General features: G+C 37.6%; 4 protein-coding genes across 4 annotated transcripts; 1 reads left to right on the forward strand and 3 right to left on the reverse strand.

The window, feature by feature from the left end:
- Positions 1 to 72: 72 nt before the first annotated feature.
- Positions 73 to 4,526, reverse strand: rpl6 (ribosomal protein L6). The gene is made up of 7 exons (XM_007229130.4): positions 4,508 to 4,526; positions 3,213 to 3,362; positions 2,086 to 2,184; positions 1,510 to 1,653; positions 928 to 976; positions 626 to 810; positions 73 to 257 (listed from the first exon to the last, which is right to left on the reverse strand). Exons 2-7 carry the CDS (start codon positions 3,360 to 3,362, stop codon positions 105 to 107), a joined length of 780 nt encoding a protein of 259 aa, XP_007229192.2. The 5' UTR covers positions 4,508 to 4,526; the 3' UTR covers positions 73 to 104.
- Positions 4,527 to 5,603: 1,077 nt separating this feature from the next.
- Positions 5,604 to 12,210, reverse strand: acaa2 (acetyl-CoA acyltransferase 2). Its single transcript, XM_022670548.2, has 10 exons — positions 12,070 to 12,210; positions 10,929 to 11,095; positions 10,368 to 10,496; positions 9,739 to 9,855; positions 8,530 to 8,677; positions 8,280 to 8,455; positions 7,505 to 7,634; positions 7,347 to 7,417; positions 7,100 to 7,254; positions 5,604 to 6,387 (listed from the first exon to the last, which is right to left on the reverse strand). The coding sequence occupies exons 1-10, from the start codon at positions 12,083 to 12,085 to the stop codon at positions 6,303 to 6,305; spliced, it is 1,194 nt and encodes a 397-aa protein (XP_022526269.2). The 5' UTR covers positions 12,086 to 12,210; the 3' UTR covers positions 5,604 to 6,302.
- A 495-nt stretch (positions 12,211 to 12,705) lies between these two features.
- mrpl40 (mitochondrial ribosomal protein L40) lies at positions 12,706 to 14,758 on the forward strand. Its single transcript, XM_007229132.4, has 4 exons — positions 12,706 to 12,891; positions 13,236 to 13,325; positions 13,439 to 13,594; positions 14,199 to 14,758. The coding sequence occupies exons 1-4, from the start codon at positions 12,830 to 12,832 to the stop codon at positions 14,506 to 14,508; spliced, it is 618 nt and encodes a 205-aa protein (XP_007229194.3). The 5' UTR covers positions 12,706 to 12,829; the 3' UTR covers positions 14,509 to 14,758.
- Positions 14,759 to 15,097: 339 nt separating this feature from the next.
- c12h22orf39 (chromosome 12 C22orf39 homolog) lies at positions 15,098 to 18,516 on the reverse strand. The gene is made up of 3 exons (XM_022670550.2): positions 18,233 to 18,516; positions 16,576 to 16,743; positions 15,098 to 16,446 (listed from the first exon to the last, which is right to left on the reverse strand). Exons 1-3 carry the CDS (start codon positions 18,341 to 18,343, stop codon positions 16,315 to 16,317), a joined length of 411 nt encoding a protein of 136 aa, XP_022526271.2. The 5' UTR covers positions 18,344 to 18,516; the 3' UTR covers positions 15,098 to 16,314.
- Positions 18,517 to 18,525: the final 9 nt, after the last annotated feature.

Consider the following 18,525-nt stretch of genomic DNA (forward strand, 5'->3'; position numbering starts at 1 on the left):
CTCTGAGACCTACATGCATCACCACGGCTCTTCTGGATGAACTAAAAGTCACATTAAAACTCTCAGATCAGGTTTGTGGGTTGGAGCAACTGTTTATTAACATTTTAGAAAATCAGTTTGTGTGGGTACACTCCGTTAGACAGGAAGAACTGAGAGCGCAGGTACCCCTTCAGGTGAGGGAAATTTCTAATGAGAGGCAAAAGCTGTTTATCCACAGCTTTCTGATCCTCCTTCCTCTGCTCCGTCAGCTGGTACTTCTACAGAGAGAACAGGTATTCAATATACGCATCATAAACAAAAGCATTTATAAATGTGTTCATCATGTGTCAAGTATCAACACTTCTCTCTCTTAAACATACTATAAACATATACTTTACTAAAATTATTTTTTAGACAACTTTACTCTTGCACTATATTCTTGTTACTGTTTCATTTCAGCTGGTTTTATTTTTTCTCCTTACATTACTTTTACTTTTGTACTCTAGGTATTTTTGAAAGCAGTATTTTATTTTAAACACTTTTACTTGAGTAAAAAGCTTAAGCTGACTAATTTCCACAGAAGTATTTTATTAAACACTGGAATCTACTTTTGAGGTTAAATCTAGTAGGTTAAGAAACCCCTCACCTCTTTCTCGGTGTCGAAGATCTCTCCCTCCTGGTGTTTGGGCTTCCTGAGCTTCTTCTTCTTGAAGTAAGCGTCATTCAGATTTTTGGGGATCTTGACGCCGGAGATGTCCAGCTTGGTGGACGTGGCGATGCAGAACTTCTGATGGGCTCTGCGAAGAGGAACCCTGTTGATGGCCAGGGGTCCTGAAGAGAGAAAGAGAAATAAGATTTATAAATAAAGTGAACAAAAATTATTCAGCCACTAAATAAAAAAGGCATTCACCAAGAACAGATCCTAAATTATAATAAACACAGACGTACCAGTGACCAGCAGGAGACCACTACCCAGCTGCTTCAGGAAGACCACGCGCTGCAGGAGGAGGAATCAGAGCTTTATTACAAACTTAAAATAACCAGTTTATTTTCTACTAGAGAAATGAGACTGAAAAAGCGAGCCGCACTTCAATGTGCATCAAGTTCAAGTTCCAACACAGATACAGGAAGAATATAATTAAAGTTACTTTCAGTAATTCAGCTGAAAATAGATATTTTAAACAGTGTGGGCAGTGTGCCAAGTCCTGCTGGAAAATGAAATCTGCAGCTCTATAAAAGTTGTCAGGAGAGAGAAGCATAAAGTGCTGATTCAGATTCAACACAGTGGATCAACACCAGCAGATGACAGACATGACTCTCTAAACCATCACTGATCATCAGTAAATTTTACATTTCATTTAAAGTAAATCAAGGGAGCAGAGTCTGGAGGAAGAGTGGAGAGACACACAGTCCAAACTGCTCGAGGTCTAGTGTGAAGTTTCCACCAATCAGTGATTGTTTGGAGTGTAATAAGCTGTAATAAACATGCAATAACTGTACATACAATATAAGAGTGTTAAGGTTTGGTACCTTTCCGCGGTGGCGCCCGGTGAGCATGATGAGCACAGTTCCAGGGCTGATTGAGGAGCGCAGCTTCCTCCTGTGCTGAGAGAAGGGCTTGATGCCGTGACTCCGCAGCTTACGGGGAGGATTCTCCGTAGGGTAATAACGGGGCTGGAAAAAGGATAAGGAACATTAAACATGCAACAATGCAGATAAACACTTCAATATAACTTAGTCATACATACGTACATTTTAGCTTTTAACCAACTGTACAGAACCAATAAAATTAAAAAGGTTTCTCCTGAGATTTGTTCCCTTTTTAGCTGATTGATCCTCTTTAAAAGACTTTTTTAAAAAAATACAGGGTGTGATGATGCGACAAAGTTTTAAAACTAATAAAAAAAGGAATATATTGATAAGCTAATTTTTCCACTTAGCATGGTCAGTTTTGGCCTGTTTTATGTTAATAAGCAGCAAGTGATTCTGCTACAATACTAAAATCAACAAATATTGGTTTGAAATATCTAGACATCCTATATAATTATTTTGCATCCCTAAAACTCATAAAATAAAAGCAATAAAAACAAATTCCAGTCTATTTACCATCTTGCGCAGTCTGACGACACGGGTGCCTCCATTCTTGTCTCCACCAACAGTTTTGACGGCGGTGGTGGGGGTCTTGTCCTTCAGCTTCTTCTCAATCTAAAAAACAGAACATGAATTAATCACAACTTGATCGATTTAACAGTTAAACAAAACAAGCAAAAACTACTTAAATATAAAGTTTAGATAATTATATCAGCATTATCACCATTTCCATAATTCATTATGAACAGACTTCATATCTGGTAGGGCTTTTTAAATTTAAGCCAAATCTCAGTGAATCTTCACACGGAGGTCCCCAACTGAACTGTCTTCTTTTACAGTTCAGTGAGATTTATATTGATTACTGGAGACCACTTACAAAACACTACTGCAAGAACCTCTGTAGTTATCAATTAAACTCTGACTGAAACAGTTTTCAGAAGCTGAATTAACTCAGTATTCTGGTGATTAAGTCAGTGTTTGACGGACAGGTAGTGGGTAAACAGGTCCGTTTCTTTGGGACTCCTCTGTTTATTATAGAATTTGTATTTCAGCACCGGTATAAACACCAGCAGCCCCCAGAAACACAGAACTTCTGATTAGACAGAGTAAAGCTTTAAATGTCTCTGGCAAGAATTTTATTTTTCGGAATACAATGTAGAAATACATTTGAAAGCTTGGGAATCACTGTGGATCTATTAAATACAGCTACATTTCTATTCTGAATTTTGTTATACTGATCATTTGAACCTAATAATTTACAGAAAGAAAGTTTAACCTGCAGAACGTTGCCAAAAATCAACAAACACAACTTTAGTAAGTTTGTGTTTAACAAGAACGCACTGAGATCAAACAGCCAAACACTTATTTTTGCGCACACACACACACACACTTTTCATTATAACCCACTTATATACCTTGTATTTGATGTAGATATGCCATGTAACGATATATTAAAAGTTAAACTAAAGAATTAGAAATAATTAATAACTAAAAATCTGATTGTGCCACAGATCATCAACACTCGACTAATTTAAGATCTTTGGTGGAATCTGCCTGTTTTTAAGTTTTTTTTAAGACCTGCAGGAACCCTGTAATAGAAATCCTGCAGCAGGAGGACTGGGGGACAGGTGAGTGTGTGGTACCTTGGTTTCAGGTGCTTTGGTCTTCCTCTTGTACATGGCCCGCCTGGCGAACATGGCGGAGCGAGAGAAGCGGCCGATGCCCCTGGCCAAGACGGGGTTACGGCTGCAGTGCGCCTTACGGGCGACCTTCTTCTTATCGCCCTCAGCCATCTGAAACCAAATTACATCATCAGTCAAAATCAAACTAACCTCCCAATACCTCCCCAAAGCACTAATTTCTACAAAAAAACAATATGCATACAATCCCTACTTAACCAACACTTATATAACAGTGTATTTCATTATATAGTGTATATTAAAAATAATAATAATAAGACTCATCTTTTTATCATATGTAAAATCAATGTACTCTGCATTAAAGTGTATTGGATTTTGCAGAGATTTTTTTAAGAGTCTGCCACTGCTTGTGCATTTTGAGAGTCAAACATGATAAATACTAAATACTGTGCAGCACAGGATTAATCATAAATACTGTAATAGTATATTTTTCCATCATCTCCCAGCACTATTAATGCATGCATAGCTACACCAAGGTCAGGGGTTATTATACTGTTCATATCAACATATAAACTGTATTAACTAAAATAAAATAGCCTTATATAAATGCATAGCTCTATGTCTTTAATTAAAGCATAACTTTACAGCCAGTGTGTTAAACTAAGCTAAAATAAAACACTTTTACAGTCATTTAAAGGCTACAGCTCGTATATTGACGCAACTAGCTATACCACAACTATCACACAGGTGCAACACAGAGAAAATAACAGAATAATCTGATTTATGAGCAGTTTAAGCTTAATATCACGAACTTTATATACATTAAACAGCAAGTAAACGAGTATAAATTACTCTAAGAGAACTGTCCTGTTTATAAATGAGAATATAACGTTAGCCTAGCTTAGTTTAGCATAGCATACTCACTACATTACACTCACTAAACACTAGCGGCACAGCTCACACACACACACTTTACAGAACCGCAGATACACTACTAAACTCATAATAAATATAATAATAAAATTAATCCAGCAGCTCAGCGGAAGCTCCAGCGGAACCGAGCCCGGAGCGACTGCGTGCTGCCCGCTAACCGCTCCACTCAGCCGGACCGCGGCCCGCTCCCACAAAACACATCATCTAATCCCTAAATTCACTCTTTACACACGAAATCTTCACATATTAGAGTCTTAAAAACTCCACAGCACATTCTCTCAAGCTCTAAACCCACAGCGCGGCCCCGATAAAGCGGATGATTATAGATTGTGTTGAGAGAACATCGCCATGGAGAGCGTGATTACCTTAAGCTAGGGAAAAAAGACCGACATCCGGGACTTTCACCTATATATACGCGCATGACGTGTAAACAGAGCTGGTTTATGGGGCGAGACTGACCACTTCAAAATGGCGGAGAATCACCGCCAGCCGCTAGAGGGAGCCCGCGCGGGAGACCGAGACCCTGAATCCATTACAGTAAACATCATTTATTTTCTTTATTTTTTAATGTTTTGTTGCACAAACTGCAACACTATTTGTGAGCTGTTTGTTGTCCATCAGAATAGACCATCAACCAGCCAATGAACAAGTTTATAAATTAATGAAACAGTAGCTTGGCTCCGCCTACTGCAAAAACTCTGGATAAACAGTAGTGACAGATCCTGTTTAGGGATGGTTTATGAAATAAAAAGGTCAAAATGAAAGAGATAATTCATGTCTGAAAGGGCTAAACAGGTAATAAAATAAAATAACTTTTTTTATAACAGGATAAAAATGCATTTTGCTAAAAAAAATCTAATAGAAAATGTAACCATATTTGTCATTTTTTCTACAGCAGACATCAAAACATCAACAATTTTATGCAGTAAATGCACTATATTTCTGCTCCCTTGAGCTGTAATGGTTTGGCTGGAGAGTTTAAAAGCTTATAAAATAACCCCTGCAATTCTCAAACATTTTGCACTGCTTTGTGTTTCAGTCTTAAAATTATTTAACGTTTATAAAATAGGATTTTTCTCAATTGCTCCACATGAACACACTCATTTTTTCTGGACTCACTCGGGACAAATACTGAAGATGTTCTGCAGTGGGTATTATCCTCTATTCCGGCTCTTTGGTGTTTCGGCTCTTTTTCTGCGGTTCTTGTTGTGGAGCTCGTGCGGCAGGAGGAGTCAGACTGCCCCCTGTAGGCCAACACTCTCATCACCACGCGGAGCTCCAGACCTAAAGATTGTATATATATATATTCACAGCTGCTGTAAATATAAAGAGGAATTACTGCCAAATTGAAAAGCAAACGCTACTGTAGAAAAATGTAAATGCAATCTACAAGATGCATTGCTTTTCCACACAGACCTGCAGAATAAGTAAATAAAAATAAAATGCAAAACCACTATTACATTACATTTCACTGCACTTGCTCTCTTTATTGGAAAACAGAACACAAGGATTTACATTTTCAAAACTGCATTTATTTTTTACAGAAGAAGAATGAAAACCTTTCAGTGGAACAATTTAGAGTTAATGTTGGAGTATTTCTACTGATTACTTGTGATTAAATGTGATTTTTATGTATAAAAATACTGTTCGGGAGGGAGACCATAACAATAGTGAAGTGTGGTTTAGCTCTGGCAGAAAAGATCCCGATTTTTATTTTTACCATGTACTAAATAATCTCAGGGTATTTTTGATGCTTTTAAATGGGAATATTGTAATGTGATGAGTTACTGAGTTTAACTGAGAGGTTTGAAGGAGGAAATAAACACTAGTGTAGCTCCATATTCCACACTGAAGAACTTTACGAGATTTACAGCACTAAAACTAAAAAAAGCGCTGATGCATCCCCAGACTCTGTAGTTTTGTTAACAGGATTAATTTGTGTTCAAAGTTGTTTTTAATGTCACACAATTCACATTATAAACACATTAAGAGTTCTCAGAGATTTATTATTAAAGATGTTTTTTTTTTCATATGCATGTTATTTGAAGATCATGGTGATTTAATGATGATTGGCAGGTGGGCGGAGTTCTGTGGAGTGTTCTTTAATCATGGTGTCTAAACATGATGTCTGTATGAACATATACATGATTAACGCTCTGTTTATTTCGTGTTTTCCAAGATTATGGCAATGCCCTGTCCTCCTCCGATACAGGCTGAGCCCACAGCATACCGGCCGCCGCGGCGTCTAGAGACAAACAAAACACAATATTTATTTAAAGTGATTATTATTTAAATTCTTTTGTTCCTTTCAGAAGTTGAATTATGCACTTCCTATATGTTTCCTATGTTTAATGCACACAAAAAAAGACTCAACATATTCTGTAAAAAAAAAAAAATCCAATAAAATTAAAAGTAATATATTTTGTTTAAATTTTCTAATGGGCTTTGGAAGCCTGTATATAACATTTTTATTTTATATTATTATTATTATTTGTTTTTAGCCCCAAACTTTAAAACAAGACATATTTAACAAGACTTTTATAAGCAATTTGGTAAAATGATCAGTACGCCTGATCACGCACAGCACTCGCTCCCCCCAGTGAACCTGATTTAGAGCTTAAAGTCTCTTTTAGAAAAGGTGAAAGGGTAAATCAATGGCTTCATGATAACGAATCATTACAAATGTTTTTAATAGATCAAAAAGATTTTTAAAAATTCCCCTGTTAATTATATTTAGGCTATTTTGGGATATCACACCCTGCACACAGTTCCTAAAAAACACTGAACAATTGTGTCTAACTGATTAAATTGCAGATAAATGAGTAAAAATGAGCTCTTATTTTACCTTGTTTCCCTCTTCAGCCACAGCTTGTGACTAAAACTGAATCACCAGTTTGATTTTATAGAGCGATTTCCCTCATTTAGGACTTCCTTCCCTACATTAAAAGTCTGTTTACCTGAGCTCATGCACTAAGTGTGCGATGATTCTGGTTCCAGAGGCTCCGAGTGGATGTCCGAGAGCAATAGCCCCTCCGTTAACGTTACTCTTCGCTGGGTCCAGTCCCAGAGCTTTAGCAACCGCTAAATACTGAGGAGCAAAAGCTTCATTCACCTGAAAACCAAACAAAAACCTGGATTAAATATCTAAAACTTGAATAACACATTTGCATGACATGAGTAATCAAATCAAACTGATGCACACACCTCCACCAGGTCCATGTCTTTCAGTGAGAGTCCCGCCTTCTTCAGAGCCGCAGTTATAGCAGGTACAGGACCTGCAGGGAGATTAAATTCACTTTACAAAGAGAAAACAACTATTTTTCTACTTTTTATTCAGTTTTAAGTGCATGATTATAACTCACCAATGCCCATTATACTGGGATCACAGCCTGAGGCGTGATAGGCCACGATTCTAGCCAATGGGGTGAGCTTGTGCTCCTTCAGAGCATCCTCACTGGCTATAACCACGGCTCCCGCACCATCCGACACACCCTGAGAGAAAGATTTGTTTAAAGTGTGAAAAACAATGTTTATAATCATTTATGTAACACTAGTGGTGTAGTGTGGTGTTTCTGGCAGACCTGGTAGTGTTGATGCTACTATAAGTGTAGCTCCATATTCCACATTCAACAACACAGTGGAAACACGATGTGTGCTCTGTGTTTATTTATTACTCTCTAAATTTCAGTATAAATTAAAAAGTAATCTACTTTCTAAACACAAATTAAACCAGTAATACTGAAGTGGGCTCTGTGTATTTTGTCACGTGATTATTGCCATTGAAAATAACGTGTTAAAATCTCCAGATTAATCACGTGTTAATGTAAACAGTCCCCAGTCCCACACTGTTCTCATTTCCCAATTATATATCTACTAGAGACAGATTATATCTGTCCAGTATCATTTATTTTACTTTAATCCTGGATATATGGAGATATTTGGAGTGCATTATTATTATTAGTATCATGATATTCTGGATCATTGACTTCTGTTACAAACCTGATAAAATTCTTATTTTAGGGCCATATCTCCCACCCCTAGCGTACACTATACAGTTTCTCTCTCTGTGTTTAATATGTATTAATTTTAAGGTGAGTTAATAATAAACAGTAAAATGTGTTTTATTTTGATACCCACAGAAGCATTAGCTGCAGTAACTGTTCCTCCTTTTTTGAAGACGGACGGCAGCTTGGCCATCTGCTCCAGCGTGGTCTGGGGACGGGGGTGCTCGTCGTGGGTCATGGGCACTTTGCCCTTCTTGCCCTTCACCTCGATGGGCTCGATCTCAGCGGTGTAGTATCCGGCCTCGTGAGCTGCAGGAGGAAACAGGCGGGTTAGAAACGAGCCGATAGTGAGTTAAGCACTGGTGCTGCAGTGTAAAATTCACCTGCTTTCCATCTCTGCTGAGTCTGATAGGCGTACTGATCACAGTCCTCCCGGCTGATCTGATATTTCTCTGCCAGGTTCTCTGCTGTGACGCCCATCGGTGTCTTTATGTGGAGGTCAGTGAGCCCCGCCCACAGAGTGTCCTCAAGCTGACACACACACACACACACACACAAACACACACACACAAACACACACACACAAACACACACACACAAACACACACACACACACACAAACACACACACACAAACACACACACACAAACACACACACACACACACACACACACACACACACACACAAACACACACACACACACACAAACACACACACACAAACACACACACACACACACACAAACACACACACACAAACACACACACACAAACACACACACACACACACACACAAACACAGGATGTTATTTTTAGAACAGAATATTAGAAGTCATTCTCTAAACCTTTTAATGAGACTACTTTTTATTTGTATTTTATTAAAAATTTAACACTACTTCCTAGAGAGTGTTGTACATAAATCATTATTTTTACAAAATAAAAAGTCTGTCCGAATACAGAACACTGTTTTAAAGTTCTGTCATTCATTTTGTCACTTTTATCACCACTGAATCAATTACATAAACTAAACACATTGTTGTCACATAATGCAGTTAAAAAAAAAAACTTAAATTTAATAATAGTTTTAATATCTCAGCATACAAACCTTAGTAGTGCTACACTAATCATGTGTTTTCCTCGGGAGCGCTGCCCTAATTAAAAATTGCCTCTGCAGCACTACTCTAATCATGAATTTACCTACTCAGTGCTGCTCTAATCAAGAATTTACCTTAGCATTGCTAATCTAATGAAGAATTTACCTACACAGTGCTACTCTAATCAGGAGTTTACCTTAGCAGAGCTACTCGAGCTAGGTTTTGGTAAACAAACAAATACAGGCAGTTTGTGAAGAAATAAACTGATAAAGTCTTTTCTCTTATTTGGCCAAACACATAAGTTTATTTTACTATTTACATTTAAAAAATGTTAAAATTTTAATCTTAAATTTAAAATTCCTACATTTTATGTGCAAAAAAAAAAAAAACTTTTAGGACTCCAAAAAGTTATTTGACAGCAAAAATAAACAAATAAATAAATACAAAATAAATATGTATATATTTCTCTTTTTGCGAACCAATAAAAATTAACCCCACCTTCAGGTCAAGCCCAAGTCTGGTGCCAAATCTGATGTTGCGAGCAGCGTACGGGGCCTGGCTCATACTCTCTGACCCTCCACACAGTACAACCTCTGACTCTTTAAGACAGATCTCCTACAAAACACACACACACACAAACAAACACACACACACAAAGACACACACACACACACACACAAACACACACACACACACACAAACACACACAAACACACACAAACACACACACAAACACACACACACAAACACACACACAAACACACACACAAACACACACACAAACACACACACAAACACACACACAAACACACACACAAACACACACACAAACACACACACAAACACACACACAAACACACACACAAACACACACACAAACACACACACAAACACACACACACACACAAACACACACACACAAATCTTTAAAAGTTGAACACAAAGACAATCCCAAAGTCCAACTTTATACCACAGATCATTTCAACAACTTCTCTTATTTCATTTTTAAAATGCAAATATTTATATTTTACTCAGGATTTTTGCAATGACTCCCCTATGTGTCTAATAAAGTTTCCAGTGAGTGAAGGGCAAGCTGAATGATTTGATGAGTGTAGGTGTAATCTTACGTGAGCTCCGTTGATGATGGACTGGAATCCTGATCCACAGAGACGGTTTACCGTCAGTGCCGGCGTCGGTATCGGCACCCCACACCTCAGTCCCACATGACGCGCAATATATGCAGCATCTGCAGAACTCTGCAGGAAACAGAGTGAAAACAGACACAGTTAAGTCTCTTGCTCATCATTCTTTTTAAAAGTCAGGTGAGCTCTGACTTTGGTGGATTGCTATTGTAAATTCTGTTTATTGTTGATTGGGTTCGTGCTGCTGTGTGTTCATGTGTGTACTGGGCACGCTCAGCTCATGTGTTGCAAACATAGCGATGAACGTCTGACTGTTGGCGTCTGTCTAGGTTGTATTCAGTCAGTGGAGCTCCTGTGTTTTCTGTTACCAAGAATAACTGCATTCAATATGCACATAATATATACTATTATATATGCACCGTTGCTATTTAAACGATGCAGGAGAATAGTGTGAAAATAGTCTGTTAATGAGGTGTAAGGTAGCAATGAGCATCACAACGTGCCTTGCCTTGCACAGGGTGTAATATAGGGGCCTAAATCACTCACCTGCATGACGTTTCCCACAATCACACTATCGACGATCTCTGGAGCAACTTTTCCAGCAGCGAGGGCAGCTTTAGCCGCATGTTCAGCCAAATCTGTGGCAGTGTGGTCTTTGAGAACGCCACCGTACGTCCCAAACGGAGTCCTCTTAGCTGAAACGATGAAAACACCTGAACAACAGAGGGAGGAAGACAGGGACTGTAATTGAAGAAATACAGAAGCACCTAGAGACTCATATACCATAAGAGAATCCAGTACTCACTCCCGCTGACAGCATAGAGAAGAGGCTTAACTGAGCGGAGAGGGAAAGTAGAGGAAAGGTGAGTGATGAGAAAAGTTGGCAGGTGATGCTTTATTTGTTTTTGCTCATACTCAGTGATTCCACACATCGCTTATCAAATGGTGACGTTTACAATTCCTGTACTACTATTTACTATTTCCCCTTCAATTTTAACTCCTATAGAAAATATATTCCATCCTGTGTACAAATCTGAGCAAAGAATAAACACTTTATTCTGCAAGAATTCAGTAAAATATCTTTTTCTATATGAGATCTAGAGAAGTAAAAAACCCTAACCTAATCTTCTAGGCCTTAAAGAAGATCTCTGATTGAATGCTCGCAGATTAAAGAGCTTTGCTCAGATTTGAGTGTGTGTGGACACTTCTTCTATTAGAAATGAATTGATATTAAGATAAAAGGTTGCATTATAGGCAGAAACAATCAATCAAACAAACAAACAAACAAACACAAACAAATCATCATATGCCAACATTTCTCATCAGTCACCTTTACTCTACTTTCCTCTCTATTCATTTAATCACCTTCTCTCTCTGCTCTCAACAGGAAAGAATAACAGAAACTGCAAAAACTAGGCACAGTAACAGTGATTTAATTAAACAAAAACAAAAGCACGAATTTATGAATAACTGTAACTAAATGACAATAAAATTAGAAACCTTATAAGTTTCTTAGAAAGTAACTTTATTACTTATATAATTTCAAAACTACAAATCAAACCAAACACACAGAAAGTATAGATAAGCTAAACAAGCTAATTTACAAACAATGTAGGTATTCAGTGCATTCTGAACGACTTCCTGATCTATAAGAAATAACATTAGCTCATATATAACATATATTTACCTCTTAAAAGCGACATAATGGTGATTATAGTTATATTAAGTGCAGGAAGGTCAGTCTCAGGACCCCAGTATAAAACACAGCTCGCGGACACTCAGCAGACAACCTTTCACCTACTGAGGAGCGGACCGCCACAGCTGTTTTATAGCGAGACCGCCCACTTCCGATCCCACAGTTACAGCAGGAAATCACTGATAACCGCTAGAGGGAGCCCGCGAGCAAGATCAAAATCAATGGAGGTGAATGGAGCAAAACCGCTAAAAACTCAAAATAAAAACAATAACAATACACATGACCAAGAAAAAATTATGCATTTTGCTAAAAAGCAAATAAAACTAATCTACATGTTTCAGCTTTTCTTTAATAAGCACGTTTTAGGAAGTAAAGGCGCTAGCGTTACAGCTACTGTGAGCTGGAGATACACTAAGAAACCTGAAAAAAATATATGTGTGGCACTGAAACGTTTAATGTTGTTCTGTGTTAATAAAATTAATATATTTTGGTATGAAAGTAATCATTTTACATTAATAAACTGGGATTAATAAATGTGTTAAATGTGTTAGTCCTCAATATATATTTATAAAAACATTCTTTCTGAACTCACTGAAGTGGGAGTTCTCCACTCTAGAGACTCTCTGGCTGCGCATGCGCACTGACCCGCACACAGCCAAGGTGGGTTAGTTACTACAGTTAGCCTGTCCGCTAAAGCAGGAGTCAGACAGGTTTTCTATAATACAGATAAATAAAGTTAAATTAGTTTAATATGTCGGCGATTTTATATCGCAGCGCGGCCCAGTTACTATCATCACCAGCTTTACCGGCGGGGTAAGAAAATGTATTACATTTATAAAGCTTAGCTTAGCTCTCCTAGCCTGTTAGCACGTCCTCTAACTGTAGAGCATGCTAGGCTAGGCTAGTCTAGGCTAGTTCATCCAGCTGTAGAGACCAAAGCTCAGTGTGTTCTAAAAATCACATTATGTTAAATTATAAATTTAATTTAAATTATTGTTCAGCCCTATCCTACTTGTTGGTGTAAGTTAAGGAGATAATATTTCATGATTTAAATACTCAGGGGGAATGGAGTAATTTGACAGCTAGTTAGCACATACTGTTTGCTGTTATTTAGGTGATGTTTTCATGTTTATCATCTGTCTCTAATTCTGTTTCAGCTGCAGGTCTGCTGTTAGTAACGTTACCTCTGTTAGACACAGCCACTGGTTTACCTCTGTGCTCTCGCTGAAGACTACAGTGCCCCTAAGGTCAGTGAGATATATATATATATATATATATATATATATATATATATATATATATATTATTGGATGTTGATTCTGAATCTGAGTTTCTGACTCTAGTTTCTCCTCTTAAACAGAGCAGAGCCGAGGAAGAAGAAGAAAGTTGACCCTCGCCGTGATCTTATAGTAAAAGAGAGACTGAAGAAAAAGCTGAAGAAACTTGAGAAAGTCCCTCCTGAACTCATTCCTATTGAAGACTTCATAATTCCAGCCAAGTGCTTTGATCAGACCAGGTAATATCAATAGAAGTGATAATATACTTAAAAACAAAACAAAACAGAATAGTAGAAACATTTATATGGAAATGCGGACCTTTATTCTATTACAAACAGTATTTTTATTATTAATATTATGATTATTGTTGTGATGTTTTGTGTTGTCAAATTAATTTTGTTTGATTATAATACACAATATTGTAATGCTGTGAAATCTTAAATGCTGCAATATTTAGGGCTTTAAAAAAAAAGAGAAATTCCAATACATTTCCTGTTAAAGGTATTTGGACACCTGTCAGAATAACTCAAATTTGTCTCTCCGCTACTAAAACTGAGACTACAGACCAGCTGAACCATCTAAAAGTTTTTTTTAAAGCCCTACATTTTGTAGCATTTAAAATTTCATAGCATTACAATGTTTAGTTTTTTAGTCTTTAGATACTGAAAAGATACAGGAAGTTTACAGCTAAATTTTGTATCGTATAAGTTCACTGGATTTTGGGCCGTGTCTGGTTATTTACTAGACCAAATGGAGGTCCTTACTTTCCTTACTGAACCAACTGTTTTGGGGTTGTACAAATACAGTTGTAATAAAATAGGTAATTTTTGTTGTGTGTTTCAGAGTGCGTGGTACTCCCAGGCTGTCTTTTGAAGAGAGCGAGAGAAGGGCTCTGCTGCTGAAGGAATGGTCTCGGTTTAAATACTCGCAGCACCAGGCCGAGACGGCGGACATCAACGAGGCTCTGAAGGCTCAAACACAAGCTTTAGAGGAGCTGAAACTGGAATCAGAGGAGCTCTACAACGCAGCAGTTAGTCCTGACCTGAGCCTCTTCCCCTTCCAGCACCAGGGTCCCAGCTTTACTCCACCTCTTACAAACTACGAGGCTCCTGACGGCAAATACAGTGACATTACACGAGTGTACACTCAGTGATCAGCTGACATCACGAATTCAGAAACGTGTTACAGAACTGTTCCTCCAGTTCCCTGTTCTCACAGGGCATCTCCTGCTCTGAAATGGTTGGATCTGTGTTCAAAGACGATTTTGACGTGAACTTTAGTACTGAAAGTACTGAACTCATCTACTTCCCTTCTGTAGAGAAGAGACTATGTGAACTTGGATTCTTATGTGAATGAAATACAGTCTGTGCTCAGTCAAAATAAAAAATTTACCGGCACTATCATTACAGTCTTGTTTATTGGGGTTTCTTCTTTATAGTCAGTTGAAAATACCAGCCCTTCTGTACGTGTGTGAAGTGTTTAGACAAATATCAATAACAATGATCCAGAATAACCTTTAGCTAATAAAATGTGTTGTATTTAAGTACATTTTGCATTCTCCTCTAACTACTGGCTGGTTATATGTGGTGTTCTTAGACACGTGCCTACAGTCTGTCTACCACAGATATGGTTAAACTGTTGTATTTGTGATGAAAGTACTACTGCACCACTAGCACTGAAACACAACCCAACACTGAACTGAAATATTCTGTGCATATTTTTGTAAATAAAACTTACACACATTTAAACAGACATTGATGAGTGTTTATTTAATCAACTGCAACACATTCAGTCAGTGAGCACACACTTCTGATCATAGAGAACACAGCACTTCAAGTCTTTACACAGTAAACTTACTTTTATACATAAAAGAGTCTGTAATTAATATACATAGCCTATAATTCTAGACATTATTTTCCCTTTAATGGAAAATCTCCATTCAAAATGCTGTGTGTCCAAGATTATATAACTGATAGATTTATTTACATGCACTTCATAATCTGATTACTGCAGATCTTACCGAGATATATAGATACCTTATTGATCCTGAAGGAAATTTAGATCTTTAGAGTTTGTCAGTGATCAGATCAACACAATTACATGAACTTGGCTATTCAGATGATGGGAATCGGGCATGAATCAGATTTTTGCTTTGTTAAATATGTGAATAGGTATCAGAATCAGAACAAAACTGGGGCAAAACTGGACACAGTCTATCAGTGAGGGAAAAGCATTGGTCTGGAAATCTTAGGTTTTAGACACACAGCAGGTAAATGAAGCCCAAATACAACCTTTTACGTCATATGTGACACAGGTGTGCTGTTTGTGTGGCAGTGTAATTAATGCAACGTTTACGTCACAAACAGGGAAAGAAGGGAGTGAGTAGATGGGAAAATGGAAAAAGCAGTGAGATGAGCCCTTCAGTAGTGGAAGAACGAAGTAAAAACATCTGAAATATTTAGACTGATGACTCTGTTCCCATAAAAATTAGAAGGCTTGTGCTAACAGGCTGGCCGAATGTGGCTACAGATTGCAGCTGTAACATCAGAAAAACTGACAAAACCGAAATAACCGAATAACAGGGCATTTTTACAGAAAACAGGATAAAATTCTCTGTGATAAGCTCAGATGCAGCCTAATCCCCTTCAAAACTCTTGAGATTAATGTGAAAATAAATTTGAAGCAATGCTTTTTTTGTACATGTGCATCAGCAACACATCACAAACCATTCAGACAGAAGTCTGATATGAGTTGCATTAAAATCACAGTGTGAACAGACAAAAAAACAGATTTGTTTTGTTTTTTGTTGTAAATGATTCTGGTGAACACGTGATGGATGAGGACGATGTGTGTATATCGGCAATTTAAAGCTATAAAAGTTCTCGGTTCTTCTCGATGTTTTGACGTTTTTTTTTTATTTGTGACAGAAACAGAGAGACAGTACAGTTAATTTGTGCTCTTAAGACTCCTCTGGGTTGTCCTGATTTAGAGGCGTGTGCCAGTCAGATGGTGGTTTATCTCTCATCTTCCAAACTGGAGTGAAGTTCCTCTGCTCAGACACTCGACTACTCTCACTTTTCTGGAGACACTCCTGAACAAACAGAAGAGGAGAGGATAAGCTGCACAGAAACAGCACTGAAGAAATACACAGTATATGCACTAAAGTGTGCACAGATATGGTCTCATGCACACCTTGCACTGCAGGAATCATGAGACTGACCTTGGCGTGTGCGCTCTGTGTCTTCTCCCACTCCCTGCACGCCTCATAGTCCTCTTTCCACTGCTGGCACATCGGTGTTGTTCCATAGGTGTAGTAGTGATGGAACCGGTGCCGTAAACTCTTACAGTGCCTGAATTCACTCCAGTAGGTATCACACAATCGTGGTGGCTGAGATCAGGCACAAGAAACATTAAAATAGTTATAAAGAGCATGATTTAATTTAAATTTACTGCTGAAGTAAATGCATGATTAAAATAGCAATACTGCACTTAATGCATGATCAGAACAGCACTGCTAAGGTACATTTTATGATTACAATAGCACTCCTAAAGTAAATTCATGATTAGAATAACACTAATGATGTACATGCATTGTGCTGTGTTGGTTTGTATGATGGGATATAAAAATGTTTAAGTGCTAAATAAATATTTTAAATAAAAAAAAGGTATTTATAAAGAAAAGCAGTGCTCATGCAGAAGCCATGCAAAAAATTGTTATTTTTACAACAAACAAAGGAAGTTAAAAAAGGAAAAAAGTTATCTGGATTTCTGCATAGATTACTTATAAAATATGACATCTGATAAATCTGACATATGATGATCTAACATAACATTATTACCACCTACTTTTTTCTATACCCATTGTCTATTTTTTCAGGTTCAATGAGCATATATTAGCACTTAGCACTGCCAGTTCTATCATTACACAGCTTTCCTGTATCGGTTTCTCTGCATACTTCATTATCCTCCTTTAACTCTGTTCAATGATAAAGACCCCACAGGACCACCACAGGGCAAGTATTATTTGTGTGGTGGATCATGAAGTGATGCTGACATGGTGATGGTGGGTTTGGGTGTGTTGTTCTGGTACACTGGAGTAGTCGCCCAACAAAGATCACTCTGAGAGCAGGGCATGTAACAGTCGGCCAGGTCACAAAAATGGACCTCAGGGTATCTTCTAAGCAACTGAAGGCCTCTCTCACAATGGCTAATGTTAATGTTTATCAGTTTTCCATCAGGAGAACACTGAACAACAATGGTGTGCATGGCAGGTTTCTTAAAAGAAATTCACTGCTCTCCAAAAAGAACATTGTTAAGATCACATAGACAAAACAAGAAAAATCTATTGTAAGAATTGATGATAGCATTGATGGAACAGGGAGCACTGAATTACATCAGAAAATTCTAGGGGGAAATGTCAGGACTGTCTACAAACTCAGTCTCAAGAAAAGGTGGGTCATGTAACAAGACAACGACCCTAAGCAACACAAGTTGTTCTAACAAAGAACGACTAAAAAATATTAAAGTATTTAATTTGCCTCAATAAATAAATGACCTAATGAAGGTTAGGAAATGTTATAATAATTTTAAGCAGGACTGGTATGTTTAATCACTTCAAAGGGATTTATTTCAGCTATTAATGGAAAATAAACATGGTTTATGGATTAGTACCTCTTTAAATAAGCAGGTTAAATGATAAAATCTGCTTCAGCACTGGAAGATTACTGATCTGCCTAGTCTCTAAATCAGCTTCAGAGCTAACGATAAGGAAACACACGTCGAAACAAGATATAAACACATCACAAACAACATCACAGACATATTTATACAACCTGTTCTCTATATTAACACTAAAAGTAAAACAGGCACATATTTACCCTCCACGATTCTCTTGACCCTGCCATACTCCACACTCCCTGCACTCCGGCTGCAGCACAGCGCTCCCTGCTGTCCTCCACTAACCAACTACTTCCCGCGCCTTTCACCATTATCACTATTATCACCACTACTCTTTTAATAACCGAGCACAATAAAAGTGTTTAATTTAGCTAATAACTCACTATAGCTATCAAAAGGATCTCACTGATTAATAGACAGCGAATTACAACATATTTATATATATCAGGTTTGTCACGTAGTTAGTAGTAGTCGTGGGACTTTTAATTTATCG

Source organism: Astyanax mexicanus, chromosome 12 (assembly GCF_023375975.1).
Source record: "Astyanax mexicanus isolate ESR-SI-001 chromosome 12, AstMex3_surface, whole genome shotgun sequence".
Taxonomy (NCBI): domain Eukaryota; kingdom Metazoa; phylum Chordata; class Actinopteri; order Characiformes; family Acestrorhamphidae; genus Astyanax; species Astyanax mexicanus.

Coding starts and splice junctions, on each gene's coding strand:
- rpl6 (XM_007229130.4), bottom strand. CDS start 3,362: ATGGCTGAGGGCGATAAGAAGAAGGTCGCCCGTAAGGCGCACTGCAGC. Junction 977..1,509: donor CCGGGCGCCACCGCGGAAAG/GTACCAAACCTT, acceptor CTCCTCCTGCAG/CGCGTGGTCTTCCTGAAGCA. Junction 811..927: donor TGGTCTCCTGCTGGTCACTG/GTACGTCTGTGT, acceptor TTCTCTCTTCAG/GACCCCTGGCCATCAACAGG.
- acaa2 (XM_022670548.2), bottom strand. Junction 8,456..8,529: donor TCAGCAGAGATGGAAAGCAG/GTGAATTTTACA, acceptor TTCCTCCTGCAG/CTCACGAGGCCGGATACTAC. Junction 7,635..8,279: donor TTACTGCAGCTAATGCTTCT/GTGGGTATCAAA, acceptor TCTTTCTCTCAG/GGTGTGTCGGATGGTGCGGG.
- mrpl40 (XM_007229132.4), top strand. CDS start 12,830: ATGTCGGCGATTTTATATCGCAGCGCGGCCCAGTTACTATCATCACCA. Junction 13,326..13,438: donor AAGACTACAGTGCCCCTAAG/GTCAGTGAGATA, acceptor CCTCTTAAACAG/AGCAGAGCCGAGGAAGAAGA. Junction 13,595..14,198: donor AAGTGCTTTGATCAGACCAG/GTAATATCAATA, acceptor TGTGTGTTTCAG/AGTGCGTGGTACTCCCAGGC.
- c12h22orf39 (XM_022670550.2), bottom strand. CDS start 18,343: ATGGTGAAAGGCGCGGGAAGTAGTTGGTTAGTGGAGGACAGCAGGGAG. Junction 16,744..18,232: donor GGTCAAGAGAATCGTGGAGG/GTAAATATGTGC, acceptor GCCTGATCTCAG/CCACCACGATTGTGTGATAC. Junction 16,447..16,575: donor CACAGAGCGCACACGCCAAG/GTCAGTCTCATG, acceptor CTGTTTGTTCAG/GAGTGTCTCCAGAAAAGTGA.